Genomic DNA, 15978 nt, shown 5'->3' with positions numbered 1-15978 from the left:
AGGTGCAGACTTCCATCTGTGTCACCGGTAATGAGGAAATACAGTGAGTGCTGGACGGAGCAGTGTGTGACAACAACCCCGCCCACATTTAAGAGCACTGTTTGCAGTGGAAACACTAGGGTCTAGGTACCATGTCTGAAGGGTTACTGTTGGTTCCAAAGGCACCATACCGAAAGTGTTTGGTGGAAACGGGGCTTAAGTTTCCGCATGTTAACGCAGCTAGCCGGCTGTCTGTCAGCGAAGCCAACAGAAAATAATAAACCAGAAATACAGCTGTGACCTCAAGAGCTTTGGGGACATTCCCTCTGTTGTTGTTTTTTTAATATATATATATGTAACTCTTCTTCTCTCCTTCAGGTCTGATGTACCTCGGGGGCTACAGGCCTGTTTTGGAGCCCCTCCCCCACCACACCTCCACCAGCAACATCAACCTGGAGGAGCAGGGGGCTGAGAACAGGGACGGCCAGAGTCCTAAACATCCTCGCCGCGGACCACTCATTGTGTAACACACTCAAACACACCCGCACACACACACACAGACACACACAGACTTCTCCGTCCAGAGTCAGCTCTTCTTACCCTGCCATAGTGCTGCATCGCTGGATACTGTCCTCACTGAGCAGGGAACCCCCCCCCCCACCACCTTCACCTCCACCTGTATCCGTCTGAACACTTCCTGGATTGATTGTCGTTGCTGGAAACTCGTCTCGAGGAGAAAGAGGAGGGAAGAGGAACAGAAAGGCATCACGTGTCTGTCGTCTGTGCACTTTTATCTCACAGGAGTTTCTTTGTTTTGTTTATTTTTTTTGTCTGTGACCTAACTTGTGGGATTGATTAGCCTACTACTACGTTATTATTTATTACCTGTAGGTTTAACCAATGAGAGCTGTGCATTGTGACACTATCTCTAGGAAAATACATGCTGCTCCTCTTCTCCGTTTTCCTCTCCTCTATTACCAGCCAAACAGTCAGGGGCTACTGTGATCGGCAATCTGATTTATTACTAATGTACTTCTTCTTCTTCTCTCTTATAAACTGTATGTTGAGTGAGTGTTCGGACACTGTTTGAAAGTCAGCTCACACCGGACTACCTTACCTTAGCCAACTAAAACGTGCTGACTCTTCTCCTCGGATCAGGGAGCTCCCGTCTCGCATGCAGCTTTCGACCTCTGCTGATGTTTTCCTCTCATTCCCGCCACGATTTTTCAAACAACCTGTGCTGAATGTGAATACAGAGGCGGTCGGACCTGTAAGGTGGCGTACGAGCCAAGAACTGGTGGCTGGACTGGACAGAAATGGACTGAAAACAAAAACGTCAAACAGAATGTAGGACGTGGATCTGTAAGAAGGGGAATGTACGAGACATTTAAATCGTCGCCTAAACTGGAATTAAAAATAAACTTTGAAACTGGTTCTCCAAACACACACACCCTAACCCACACACACACCACGCCATCCTCTCCTTCTGCAGCTCCATCTTAGCATGTCAGTATTATCGTAGTGCAACTGGAACAAGTACCACCAAGCAATAACGATGCTGAAGCTGCATCTCCTCCCTTTTTCTCCTGCAGGAGGACGCTCACGTGCAGTTCAAACAAAGACTGTGTTTGCACCGGCCTGTTACATTCACACATTTCAACGTTATTTTTTATTTTAATTTGCCATTGTAAAGGGAGTTATTGTGAGAAAAGCATCATACAGTGAATTTGAGATTTAGGCCACACCGTGGTTAGCTGGCATTTTGTTCATGCTCATATTATTCTCATCCCGACGAGCCCTTCTCTCCTCGTTTGTGAAGCTTTTAGTTGTTTTGATTTTGTATAACTTTATTGTATAGCTCACCTGTTGTTGATGTTCTCCGTTCCCGTGTTTTAATTTGTTGCAAAACACTGTGTCGTTTATTAGAATGTGGATCAAAATATGTGAAAAATTTGTAAACGTTTACACACTCGTGCACACGTGCGCGCCCACATAACAGATAACTGAAAAGGGACAATATCAACATTTAATGCACTATTAGCTGTTTCCTAGACGACACACTTTGCAGTGCATGAGGCGATAGTAGAGTAAGCATGTTAGTCTAGGTCAGCCTGCACCCTCCTGTAGAATACTTGATGATGGATCACTGCACACACAGAAAACCGGACCATATCCTTCTGCAGTGTTATATATCTGTTGCTGGCTCCCTTTTCCCTCGACCCTGAACTGTTAGGGTCAAGAGGACTGCACTACTATATCCAAGCTGCAAACAGTCACGTGATCACAGTCCGAATGTGTCGATGAAGCCGTTCTGTGGCACCGGTCGCAGTATGATATCAAAGGAATGGGTCCCAAATCTGTAAGACCCCCACTTTTCTAGAATTATGAGTGAAAATGTCAAAGAAAACATCAAATGGATAATAAAGTTTTTGCAACTAAACGGTCGCTGAGTGATTTCCTGTTTATTTTAAATGGGACAGATTCATTAATCAGTGCAGGGTTTTGTTTCGGTTCACGTGCCTGAACATGAAACGCTGCTCTCAGATGTTTCCTAACATGGTCACCGTCGCTGAAAGCTGCTTCATACAATCATTTTTCAAAATGTGCTTTGCAGCATTTTCCCACCACGGAGCTCAGCTTGCATTTATGTCACCAGGGCTTAAAATGACCACCATTCCCACAGAGGAAATTTAATTATTCATCTGATTAGCATTATATGCATTTGACTCAAAATGTTCTTATTAAACAGTTTTATCAGTCCCCTTCTCTCCATACGCACATTTTCTTCCCACTTTAATCTCCAGTTACCGAAATGTAATTTAAAAAGAAAAACAGTCATGGTAAAATGTCAAAACAAAGCAAAACAGAAAAACAAAATGGCTGCCTTTAACTTCTTTAAAGGGATACTGTTACTTTTTTGTTTAAAGCTGCACTTATCAAAGATTTATGTTAACAACAGATCAGTGTACTGTGTGTAATTTAATGGTCAACCGCAGAGAATTATCACTGACTGTAGTTTCCCTTCAGCTTCACAGAGCGTTTTAGCATCTTTCCGCTTATTGTTTTGGTTCTACAGCTCCAACTTAAATGTTTTAAAAATCATCTGTACACTACCTGCTCAACACCACCTGGCAGACAGACACAGTTAGAGACAGACGGGTGAACATAGTGGAGCACTTAGCAGCTAAAGAGACAGATATTTCCCTCAGGAGTTGGTAGAGACCAAAAACGGAGCTAAAAGACAGTAAATATTGGACTTTAAGGGTAACTTTGGTATTTTGGAACCTGGACCCTATTTTCCCATGAGATTAATGAGAAGAACAGTTTTTAAACTTGTCCAGTATTGAGCGAAAACAGGCTGCAATGTAACCATGTTCGCACAGTCAGTATACGTCCATTAAAAGTGTTTGTTTTTGCCACTGACAGGCTCAGATCATTATTCTAAGTGTCTGACAACATTATAAAGATGATCCTACAGAGACAGACATTTTTGTTGAAGAGTGAGATCCTTTTTGTTGAACCAGTTTTTATTTCAAACAAACTAGAGTGGTGATCGTTGGAACAGTGGAAAGGTGAACTAAGACAGTTTTACTTTGTATCTATTGACTTTGAATGAAGCGTGTTTTACGATGATAAAATGACTGTTTATTTAAATGGAGTCTGGTGGGTTTGGTGATAGTGATTTCCGGGCTGTTTCTGGTTGAACAAAAGGGTCTGTTTCTGTAGAGATCCTTTCCATAACGTTGTCTGACACTTATAATAATAATCTGAGCCTGTCAGTGACAAAGACAAGCAGTTTTAGTGGCCGTACATTGACGGTGCCAACATGCCCTGGGTGGTGACATTAAACTGTTGTTCCCATTAATCACTTAGAAACAAAAACAGAAGTTACACTTTAAATTAATCAGGAACAAGCTTCCCTTCGTTCATTTACAACTTCAGATTCACTAGAAATAATGAATCCAAAGTCTCTGGGTTTTGAGTGAGTTGCAGTCGTCCTGTCAGAGACCTTTTTCACAATGGCATTTTGACATGTCATAGTTGGAAAAGCACAGGTGTGTTTAATAAGATTTAATATAGCTGCATCCCACTCAGTGCAGGCCCTGGTATGGTGCATGCTGGCTCACTGGAATAGCTCACTGGGAAACTTAATGGAACTGAGCCATCGTTAAGGTCACCAGCTCCATCTGTGCTTTTCCTACTAAGACAAGTCAAAATGTCTGCTGTGTGAAAGAGGTCTATTTAAATGCCTGGGGGCAGCTTCAGCAGGCAGCTGACGTCAGGGTCTCATGTCCCAACCTATGGTCCCAACAAGGCCTCTTATTTTACTGTCTGTGTCGCCATCTGGTGGCTGAAAGTGGTACTACGCTGACACCAGACTAAAGTCTCACCTTGCAGATATTTATTGAGGTAGTAGGTCTGATTAATTCCATTTTACCTGACATCAGATGAGTGTTAAAGTTACCTGGGAGGCACAGATGGTAAACAAATGGGCTTAAAATCACCAGTTTTAGGATTTGGCTCCCATTACTTAAAGCTCTCTAAATTTGTTCTGCTTCATTATATCAAATCAAATCAAATGCCTTTATTGTCGTTGCACAGCTGTACAACGAAAGTCAAGTGCAGCGCCCAAAAAAAAAAAAAAAGAGACAAAAAGACAACACGCAACTTGACATAGCACCCATCTATGCACAGGTAATGTTCAGATGTGATATGGTTTGCTCGAGGTTTTGGGCTGCCACTGCATAATTCCAAAGGGATATTTACTCTAAAAGTCTTACGTTTGGTTAGGTAAAGGTAAAATCTTTTATTTATTCCATTGTATTTCTTCATTTTCTAGTATACTGATGCTTACACTTAAATCTCAGAAGTGTTACCTTTATTTTGATACACTTATTATTTATACAGACCTTATAGTAGCACAGAAATAGTCAATTAATGTTGGGCATTTAATAGTGTATACGTTTATCATTTTGATAGAAATTGTTGACAAGTATTGTTCCATTTCCTTCAAAAAATACAAATGCTTTAGTTATTTTTGTTTGTAAATTTACATTTGTGAATGTAAATTTGTCAAGAAGTAAAATGGGGTTCATGAGGAAAAATGCATTAATATCTTTGTTACAGTAATCGCAGTAATATTTCTATGGTAAATAGTAAGATCTGAGAAAATGTCAACTTTATATTTAGTAATATCCTTCCACAGCACACAGGTAAAATTACAAGACAAGAAATGCAGAAGATAAGAAATGTTTAACGGGATAGAATCAATGAGCCAGAGGATATTTTGTTTAAATGTTTGTTTGTTTTTATTTTATTCATAGTCAGAAAAAGGCAAATTGTTTGACATTTAAATACAGATCACAGTATTGATATAACTGCAAGACAGAAATTAACAATTAAAGACAGAAAAAAAATACAAGGGGTCATTCAGGAATAAAGGTACACAGATATTCATAAAGTACATAGGGCCTTTCCAATTTTACAGCATTTTATTTTATTTTATTTACATAAAATTTAGAAATGCAGAAAATACTGGGATTTTTTTTTTAATTGTTAATACAATATTTTGCCAAAATAATTAGATTATTGGTCCAAAACTCTGCTTTCTTGTCCTCAAATTGGACACCAACCTTTATATTCTCACAATTTAGAGTCATAATATTTTAATCATTATAAGTCAACCAATACTGAAAAAAAATGTCCAAGTTGAATAACAAGAGAAGAAAAGATTGTTCTAAGGTTTCAATGTCTGAGCTATAGAAAGTGCACATATTCAAATCCAATGCCTTTTCAATAATGGAGGGCTTGATGAAAACTGGATAGTTTAAAATGCACTGTGACCTTTATTCTAATGAGCAGAAGGCACCGCCCCCGCGCGCGGGGACTCTCGGGAAGTACCGGATATCCCTCGTGCGTCTGTCGAATGGGCCACAAAGTACGGAGCATGAAGGCACCCGATTACAAGCTTGACTGTAGACGCGGCAGGTGAATTCTCTGACTTCATGCGCGACTGAGCGCAGTTGTCAGTCTCCGAGATGGCCCTCTCAAAGTCTAGGACCTTTTCGGTGCTGCTTGTGATGTCAGTTTTCCTTTTACTTTTTCTTGTAACATGGGGAGATTATTCAAACAATATCAAGTAAGTTGTTTTAGAAAAACTCAAGAGGGAAGAAGGGAACTCATCTGTATTATTTTCTAGTTGGTAATCCTGTTAAATTGTCTTCAAAGAAATGTCTCCGCACATTTCCACCTACAGTAATTTAGATAGTTTAAAAAGTGTGTCTTAGTAACTTTATTTGAATCTTATTTTTTTGGTCAAACTTCCACATCAGCTTGGCTGCTGTCTCAGGATTGAAGAGACACAAACATGAAGTAGTGTTTGACTTCTGGGATATAACAGGAAACTATAGTGTGGCAAAAACTGCTGATTCCACAACAACAAACCCGGTGACAAAACTAAAAGTGGATCAGATGAGAAGCTCTACACATGCTGCTGTGGTTGAGACTCCCATGCCCATCCTCTTCAAAAAATCCTTCAGGAAGGCTCCTCGGTGGGATTTTGATGATGTTTATAACCAGGATGCTCCACCCAGACCCTGGGTAAGTATGCTATGACAAGACAGTATAATAATTATATGCATTACCTTTGTGGGAGTGGGTAATCTGCACAGCCACATGTTCAGCTGTGTGTCTCTGGAGTGGGTAATCTGCACAGCCACATGTTCAGCTGTGTGTCTCTGGTTTGACCTGCATGGATTTTCTTTTTGATTTTTCCTTTAAAGCTATTACTGCTGTTAATCAGACTTTCTTTGTTGGAGCTTCCTGTTTGGCTTCATGTCTGCTGTTTCTTCAGCTGTGAGCGGGGGCTTCATTAAATCACCATGAACATGGTGCAAATTAAATTTAGATTTGGAAAAGATTCTTAGATTATTTCTTCATTTCATATTTTGTCCTATGTTCTCAGACATGTGCTGAGTCTCTGCGAAACTCTGAGGACGAGAGCTTCAAAAAGGCTTTCCTTCCCAACATACGTGTGTTTCTGCACAAGGACAACATCAATGTGAGCGAGTGGAACCGGCTTTCACATTTTAACAATCCTTTTGGCTTTATGCAGCTTCCATATGATGGTAAGGGTTTCTGTGTGTCTGTGTTAGACAGGTACCAAGTGTGTTAAGACTTAGAGTATTTCATGATCACTATGTGTAGTTTGGTCACCAAGAAATGGACATGGACTTGTTTCTATTCATGCTACTTCTTCCTCTTGGGTGTTGCCAAACTACTAATCTTATTTTTTTCGACATCATAAGCTAAGCTGTGACAAATCGAGGTCCACTTTGACAAACCTGTTCAGTAAATCTTGAAGCAGTTTTAGTATGGATCATCTCAAGAAAAGCCTTTTTCTTGAGGAAGAATGATGGATTTTCTAACTGGCAACGTCAACGTAATGAGAAACTTTCTCTAAAAGCTAAAGCTGTTCAGTGCCACTGATTGACCGAGCTGCTTTTTTAAAAAAAAAAAAGCTCCTTTAAAGGTTCTATATGCAACATTCAGAACCACAGAGAGTGTTCTTGTTGTGAACTGTTTTGTATTTTAAAACACATGAAGTGTTTGTATTTTTGTTTCTGCAGAGGTGATGAGTGCAGTGAAGTTGATCCCAAAGCCAAAAGAGCCACTGCTCCTTCCAATGCCAGGCAGCGATGGGTGTGTGCGCTGTGCTGTGGTGGGCACCGGAGGAATCCTCAACGGTTCCAAGATGGGGAAAGAGATCGATGCTCATGACTACGTTTTCCGGTAAGAAAGAAACCTTTTTTTAGGCCCAAACTGGACTTGCCTGTCTTGATTTGACACTTGACAAGAAAGTCTCATTGCACTTACGTCACAGTAAGTGTAAAGACTTGAGACTTTCTTGTGATTGGCAAAGTCGTGACTTGGTCCTACCTGTGCTTGACTGTGTGAACTGTGGTATCAGGGACTATGTACAACCTATATCTGTTCATCCACTTCCACACAACAATCAGCAGTTCCTGAGTCTTGCCCCTTTTTGCCTGTGCTCCATTAACAGTTGAGCAAGCTTGGAACACAGCAGAGCCAGGCCCTCTGTCCTCTGAAGCCAATTTTCACTTGGCTAAACAGTGGAATTATCCTCTGAAGCCAATTTTCACTTGGCTAAACAGTGGAATTACAACTCCAGAGTCTGTCTCCTGATGAAACTTTTTACCATAACTTACATTGGGAAATAGTAAATCAGTGCTTTTTTTTTTTTTTAGCATTACAACCCCCGCAAAATGACTTGTTTCACTATCAGGATTTGATTAATTTGGTCCCATAACATTTGGAAAGTCTAGAAGAGCCACAAGATTAAATGATTTTATCCTCATTCAAGGTAGCGGAGCGCTAAACAGGAAGTAGCTTGCTCGACAGGCGGAAGTCTCGAGTGCATTTTGTCTATGGGCCAAATGATGCTGAAGCAGCGCTTATCATCTTGGTAATTTTACACACGGCGGTTGAATGTTCCTGGCTTCATACACCACTCAGCAACTTTCATGCTGTATCCAGGTCTCTTTATATATCCTCGACAAGACCACGGTCAACTTTCCCCTTTCGTGTTATATTTAAAATACAATGTCTGGTTAAAACATGTTGAAAAGAAAACTAAATTTTAAAGATGTTTTAAAAATGTGGCTTGGGGACTGTCACAGTTTTGACAGACGCATTGTAATGAAATCTAAGTTAGCCCATTTTAGCAAAATGCTAGCTAACTATCTAGCTAACATATAGCTACATCAAGAGGAGTTAGCCTAATGTCAGATAAACAACTGCAGCCAGGTCACATCTTAGGTTAGCTAATTTTACCTAAGTTGCTAGCTAACAAATAGCTACATTGAGGAGTTAGCCTAATGTCAGATCCATAGTGTCAGCCGACATCTGAAATTAGTTGATTTTAGCTTACTAGCTACCTATTGTATAGCTACATCAAGAGGAGTTAGCTTAAAGTCAGATAAACAACTTCAGCCAGGTCACATCTAAAGTTAGCTAATTTTGCCTAACTAGCTAACGAATAGCTAAATTGAGGAGTTAGCCTAATGTCAGATGTATGGTGTCAGCCGACATCTGAAATTAGCTCATTTTAGCTAACTAGCTACCTAATGTATACAGGGCTGCCAACTTTTGACTTCAGCTTAGAGTGAGATTTGTTCAAAAAACATGTCATTTAAAACAAATTTCCTGCATTTCTACACCACCTAACCTCTTGGATTAAGACAAGAAAGAGCAACCATGTATAATGTTAACCAAAAATGTGAAATTATAGTACTAGATTTCAGCATTGAGATAGTTACATACATAATCCAGACTAAAATCCATGGCCCCGAGTGTCTGTCGCTAGTGCGCATCTTAATGTGTCGGGGAGTGAGGTTTTACGCACAGCACTGTACCTACTGGCTACCGCTACACATAGGCATGCCAACCTAAAAACCTATTATTGGGAATCGTGAGAAAGTGACAGAGACACAGAGCATTCCCGTAACCATAGTAACTCACTTGCTCCTGCCTGTGTGCGCACGGCATGAGAGGAGAGGAAGAGACGCTGACTGAGATTACTCGGAGCTGCATGCATGGGAATAAATTACAATATAATAGATATCTGTATATTTCTTGCTTTCCCCCTGATGACCTGGATAACACGGTGCTGCTGCTGCTGCGTTTTGCTGCTCTGTCTTGTCTGTCCGTGCGCTGTCAGTATCCTCTTTTCACGCCACGACGTTATCAGTTATGAATTTAGTTTTCACTGCGTGAGAAAATGGACATGTGGCGTGAGAGTGTGTGAAAAGTGTCAGTTGCGTGAGTCTCACGGTCAATGCGTGAGAGTTGGCAGCTCTGTGTATAGCTATCAAGAGGAGTTAGTCTAATGCCAGATCAATGGGGTCAGCCAGGTTAAATTAAAAATTAGCAAATTTTAGCTCAATGGTGTCAGACAAGTTAAATTTGAAATTAGCAAATTTTAGCTAACTAGCTACCTAATGTATAGCTACATCAAGAGGAGTTTGCCTAATGTCAGATCAATGGGGTCAGCCAGGTCATATCTGTAATCAGCTAATTTTAGCTAACTAGCTACCCAATGTACAGTTTTTATGAGGAGTTAAGTCTAATGCCAGATAAACAACTTCAGCCAGGTTAAATTTGAAATTAGCAAATTTTAGCTAAATAGCTACCTGATTTATAGCCAGAGCAAGAGGTGTTAGTCCAATACTAGATCAATGGTGTCAGCCAGGTTAAATTTGAAATTATCTTATTTGTACAACTCCAGAGTCTGTCTCCTGATGAAACTTTTTACCATAACTTACATTGGGAAATAGTAAATCAGTGCTTGTTTTTTTTTTTTTAGCATTACAACCCCCGCAAAATGACTTGTTTCACTATCAGGATTTGATTAATTTGGTCCGATAACATTTGGAAAGTCTAGAAGAGCCACAAGATTAAATGATTTTATCCTCATTCAAGGTAGCGGAGCGCTAAACAGGAAGTAGCTTGCTCGACAGGCGGAAGTCTCGAGTGCATTTTGTCTATGGGCCAAATGATGCTGAAGCAGCGCTTATCATCTTGGTAATTTTACACACGGCGGTTGAATGTTCCTGGCTTCATACACCACTCAGCAACTTTCATGCTGTATCCAGGTCTCTTTATATATCCTCGACAAGACCACGGTCAACTTTCCCCTTTCGTGTTATATTTAAAATACAATGTCTGGTTAAAACATGTTGAAAAGAAAACCAAATTTTAAAGATGTTTTAAAAATGTGGCTTGGGGACTGTCACAGTTTTGACAGACGCATTGTAATGAAATCTAAGTTAGCCCATTTTAGCAAAATGCTAGCTAACTATCTAGCTAACATATAGCTACATCAAGAGGAGTTAGCCTAATGTCAGATAAACAACTGCAGCCAGGTCACATCTTAGGTTAGCTAATTTTACCTAAGTTGCTAGCTAACAAATAGCTACATTGAGGAGTTAGCCTAATGTCAGAGCCATAGTGTCAGCCGACATCTGAAATTAGTTGATTTTAGCTTACTAGCTACCTATTGTATAGCTACATCAAGAGGAGTTAGCTTAAAGTCAGATAAACAACTTCAGCCAGGTCACATCTTAAGTTAGCTAATTTTGCCTAACTAGCTAACAAATAGCTACATTGAGGAGTTAGCGTAATGTCAGATGTATGGTGTCAGCTGACATCTGAAATTAGCTCATTTTAGCTAACTAGCTACCTAATGTATACAGGGCTGCCAACTTTTGACTTCAGCTTAGAGTGAGATTTGTTCAAAAAACATGTCATTTAAAACAAATTTCCTGCATTTCTACACCACCTNAAATTATATTACTATTTATATTATATTTGCCTAATGTCAGATCAATGGGGTCAGCCAGGTCACATCTGAAATCAGCTAATTTTAGCTAACTAGCTACCCAATGTACAGTTTTTATGAGGAGTTAGTCTAATGCCAGATAAACAACTTCAGCCAGGTTAAATTTGAAATTAGCAAATTTTAGCTAAATAGCTACCTGATTTATAGCCAGAGCAAGAGGTGTTAGTCCAATACTAGATCAATGGTGTCAGCCAGGTTAAATTTGAAATTATCTTATTTTAGCTAACTAGCTACCTAATGTACATCAAGAGGAGTCAGCCTCATTTCAGATCATTGAAGGGATTTGGAAAAGGACAGATAGGTTGGTTGCTGACATATTTTTAAGACAACATGAATTATTTATGCCAGATCAAATGCCCCTTTGTTTATGTTATATATTTGTTATATAATCTCTTTATTATCTCTACGTATATTCATCATGTCCAAACAGTAGAATTACAGCTTCCTGGTCCGTCATGTGATACCCTGAGTAACTGAATGGGGGTGTGTCACTTCACACTCAAACTTTTACCTTAGCCATGTCAAAATGGTACTTTTGTTTAACAGCCCTTACATTTCTGTATCACACTGTATGTGCATTTACATGGATGTATTACACAGATTTATCTAACTTTCAATTCATTTATTTTTACCTATTTGCCTTTTGCATGTAAGTAAAGTAAGCTCAGAGTGACTGACAGCCGCAGTCGTGCTTGATCTTATAGTAAACTCATCATATAAATAATAACCATAAATTGGTTTCTAAGCTGATTGAAATTAATTTATGGAGGTCACTTTCACATTTGGATCTGTTTGTGCGGCAGGGTGAACGGTGCAGTCACTAAAGGTTACGAGGAGGACGTGGGAAACAGAACTTCGGTGTACGTTCACACGGCCTACTCCATCCATTCAGCGACGTATTTATTCAAGAGGTTCGGATACAAAGCCGCCCCTCATGATGAGGTATTAAAGCTTGAATTAATGTAATGTGTAATATTGTAATTTGTAATTTATACCCCACACATACACACTTACCTCTCATCCTCTTCCTTTTGGCAGGGTATAAAATACGTGCTGATACCTGAGGGGAGGAGGGATTACAATTGGCTCGGTGGTCTTCTGAGAGGAGAAAAGATTACTAATGGCTCATATAAAAACAGGAGGTGAGTATCAACTGTCTAAATATTATTATTAGTGGAAGGTAACATGAACACACAAACACTAAAACATGTACACAGTATATCTAGTGCTGGAACATATTGGATTGGGCCTGGAAATGTGTCATCAGGTCACTATGTTTATGGAGACAGTCCGGTTTTTAAGTTTTAATCAACTTTGACTCACGAGTTACCAAAAAAATGGAAGAAGGCATTCGTTAGTACATTTTATGGAGGTTACAAGTCATGTTAAACACTTCATGCTCCTTTGTGGCTCAGACAGGAAGTCACAAAACTCCCCTCAAAAATCAGGCTGTTTAACTTGTACAGTTTACTTTGCGAAACAGTGTTTCTAAATTTAGCACTGAGAGTTCTTCATGAAGTGTTCAATCTCGTATTACAGTTTAACGGTGCACTAAAATATGTCTCTGAAGACATTTTAGGCGAGACATAGCCTGTACAGTAACTTTTTTTAACTACTCTTCAGGGAGCTGTGGCATTTGCTTTGGATGAACTACAACTACCACATTATCACCATGTGATTTTGTATTTTAACCCCACAGGCCAAGAATGTACTACTCTGGGCAGTACAACGAGTCCCGCTTCTATGTTCTGCACCAGGATTTCCTCAGATACGTTCGAAACAGGTCCTCTCACAATCCTACCCAGCTCTTTCACTCTTTATGATTCATGATAACAATGATAATAACCAGTGGTGGAATGTAACTACATACATTTAGTCATGTACTGTACTTAAGTACAATTTGAGGTGCTTGTACTTTACGTTGATATTTTCTGCTACTTTGTACTTCTTCTTCACGACATCTCAGAGACAATATTGGACATATATCTCCACTGCATTTATTTATTAACTTCAGTTATACAATATAATCAACCCACAAATTATTAAGTGATATTATGTATATGATAAAACCTTATTGATCCCCATAAAAAGCAGTTAAAATGAACCTCACCTTTACCAGCTGCAACATTATACTAATGTGTTAATGCATCAATAAGTAAAATCCAGTAATATAATGAACACAATTCTGAAATGGGCCATTCTCCATAATGACTACTTTTACTTTTGGTACTTTTATTATATTTTGATGTCAATACTTTTGGACTTCTGGACTTCAATAAAAATTGGTAAAATGGTAGCATTAGATTTGCAAAACTATAGCAAGCCGCTGCAAAATGTTCTTGTTTCACTGTTTTATGACGTGGAAATGCTGTGGTTAAGGTCTGGTTAGCTTTAGCAACAAAACACACTTGGTTATAGGGATAGATGATGGTTTGGGTTAAGGAGTTTTCGCAAATCTCGGATTACTATCTTAACACGACCCAGGATTGAGTTCGAAATTCATGTCAACTGGAAGTCAGTGGGTTTTTTGAATGGATTCTTGGTTAGATGCCTGAAATAAGGTCTAAACTTGACACAAGCTTATTAGACTTTAACATTTTGTTCTACGACATAAAATACGTCAAATATCCCGCTTGTGAATTTTGAAGCTTGTTAGCAGTTGCTAACAAGTGACTAAATGAAACTACAGAGGCTGTCGGGGGACGGGGACATTAAACGTCATCACGCTGAGGACGAACACTTAGTGGTAGTGATAAGTCCTGTGACTGTAATGTATTTCATTTGTTAATTAAAGTTAGCTTTTTACTTTTGGCGATGGCATTTATGCTTAAGAAATCAAAAAAGTGGTGTTAATTTGTGGAGATCATCTTGCTAAACATAACACGCAAGTACATTTAACTAGTGGCACCAACTTTAGCATCATTAACTACTGTTAGCTCTTTCAGTTCCTTTAGCAATGTCAGCATGGCTAATGGTGCTAACTTAGTTAACAGTGCTAAAGTGGTTTTTGCAGCTTTAAATGAAGCCGCTTTCTCACAGGGGTTACCTGGGGGAAGACCGGACCCGCAGTAACCGTTGAATGAGTGGCGCTGCTAGCTAGGAGGTGTGCAGAGTAGAGCAGCCAAGGCTAACGTTAGCTAACCAGTGTAGACAAGAGGGTGGGCACTGGGCACTGTGTTTCTGTGTGTCAACGCTGCTAACCAGCTGTCTGGCAGCAAAGCCAACAGAGATTAGAATTAAAGTTGAGATATTGGCCTACAAAACAAGACATCCCTGCAGCACTCTATATGAAACAGAAAAGTTTATTTGTCTCGTCTTACATGTGAAGACTTATTGTTAATGTCTATGTATGTTCATACGTAACTTTATTATGCACAGGTTCTTAAAGTCTCGTCATATGAATTCTTCATTCTGGGCAATAAACAGACCGACCAATGGGGCATTTGCTCTCTTCCTGGCTCTGCAGACCTGTGACACTGTAAGTTAATATTACTTAAACGTCTCCACATGTCGTCTGTACTGTAGTTCATGTGCATATTTCTATAAAATGACCAACTTTTCTTTTCACAAATCATTTCTTGGTGTTGGTTATTCCCTGTCCTTTGTTTTTGTCGTTTTCAGGTGAGTGCGTACGGATTCATGACTAAGGACTACAAGAAATACAATAACTACTACTTTCAGAAAAATATGAAAAAACGTGTGGTTTTCTACATCAATCACGACTATATCCTGGAGATGAAGACGTGGAAAAAACTACATGACAGCAAAATACTGAGGCTCTATCAAGGACCGGACTCAGAAAAAGGGACAGAAAAGCCGAAGTAGCACTGATACTGATACACTGAGGATGGCATCAAGAATCTAGGTCATTTAATAAACTGTAAATAATTTTTGTTTACCCAAACCATGTGAGACAGTATGTAACTGACAGGTTTGTCTTTCTGCGATGTTTCTACACCTTAGTTATACTTTCCTAGATATTGTAATATGTATTTGACTCTCACTGATATAAATGGGGTGAACAAAATACAAGTAACACCTCTCAGTACACACAGTTTAACAGCACTACAAACTACTGCCTCCATGAACAAAAAGTTAAATCAACACATCCTGTAAAACAGTTTAAGAAAAACACTATAACCTTCTGAAGGTAAGGGCTTTTGTGTCAGACTGCATCAGTTTCAGCAAATTGTGGCAATTAGTTTTAATTGAAGTTGTGTCATTCTGAGATATCTAAGATATATGTTTGATAATATAATAAAAAGTATTTTAATAATTAAATAAATGGAAATGTTAAATAAGAGCATGTGAAAAGAATAAAAAAATGTTTGATAAGAGCTCTGAGTTTGTCCCCATTGTTGCATGAAGACGTGCCACCAGTTGCAGTCCATTTATAGAAGATGGGAACTGGTGTCAGTCTCACCAGCAAAAACATGGGCTAAGGGTCACAGGCTAAAAAACAGGTTGGGTTGATCCATTGGGTAATGTGTGGAGGATTTTTGTAATCTGCATTCTTAATTGTTGACATCTGACGATCCTAGAAAACTTTCTTTTGTTGTGATATTCTTTCCATTGAATTA

The 15978-nt window shown here is 39.3% G+C and overlaps 2 protein-coding genes across 4 annotated transcripts in view; both read left to right on the top strand.

The window, feature by feature from the left end:
• Window positions 1-4544, top strand: part of rnf157 (ring finger protein 157) — a 38698-nt gene extending 34154 nt beyond the window's left edge. For all 3 annotated transcript variants that reach the window (XM_050060104.1, XM_050060103.1, XM_050060102.1), the window contains one exon: window positions 358-4544. In XM_050060104.1, coding sequence (XP_049916061.1) covers window positions 358-506 — 149 coding nt within the window. In that variant the 3' untranslated portion in view covers window positions 507-4544. The remainder of the gene's footprint in view (window positions 1-357) is intronic.
• Window positions 4545-4554: 10 nt separating this feature from the next.
• LOC126399833 (alpha-N-acetylgalactosaminide alpha-2,6-sialyltransferase 1-like) lies at window positions 4555-15696 on the top strand. Its single transcript, XM_050060125.1, has 9 exons — window positions 4555-6118; window positions 6312-6579; window positions 6944-7106; window positions 7608-7770; window positions 12202-12340; window positions 12437-12540; window positions 13098-13181; window positions 14777-14876; window positions 15020-15696. Exons 1-9 carry the CDS (start codon window positions 6018-6020, stop codon window positions 15221-15223), a joined length of 1326 nt encoding a protein of 441 aa, XP_049916082.1. The 5' UTR covers window positions 4555-6017; the 3' UTR covers window positions 15224-15696.
• Window positions 15697-15978: the final 282 nt, after the last annotated feature.

Source organism: Epinephelus moara, chromosome 13 (assembly GCF_006386435.1).
Source record: "Epinephelus moara isolate mb chromosome 13, YSFRI_EMoa_1.0, whole genome shotgun sequence".
NCBI classification, from domain to species: Eukaryota; Metazoa; Chordata; class Actinopteri; order Perciformes; family Serranidae; genus Epinephelus; species Epinephelus moara.
Note: the sequence above shows the minus strand (reverse complement) of the source record. Positions and strands in the feature narration are given on the sequence as shown.

Excerpts from the sequence above, each read along its gene's own strand:
- LOC126399833 (XM_050060125.1), top strand. The coding sequence starts at position 6,018 with ATGGCCCTCTCAAAGTCTAGGACCTTTTCGGTGCTGCTTGTGATGTCA. Across the intron at positions 6,580-6,943 it reads ATGCTCCACCCAGACCCTGG|ACATGTGCTGAGTCTCTGCG; the intron begins GTAAGTATGCTA and ends CTATGTTCTCAG. Across the intron at positions 7,107-7,607 it reads TATGCAGCTTCCATATGATG|AGGTGATGAGTGCAGTGAAG; the intron begins GTAAGGGTTTCT and ends TTGTTTCTGCAG.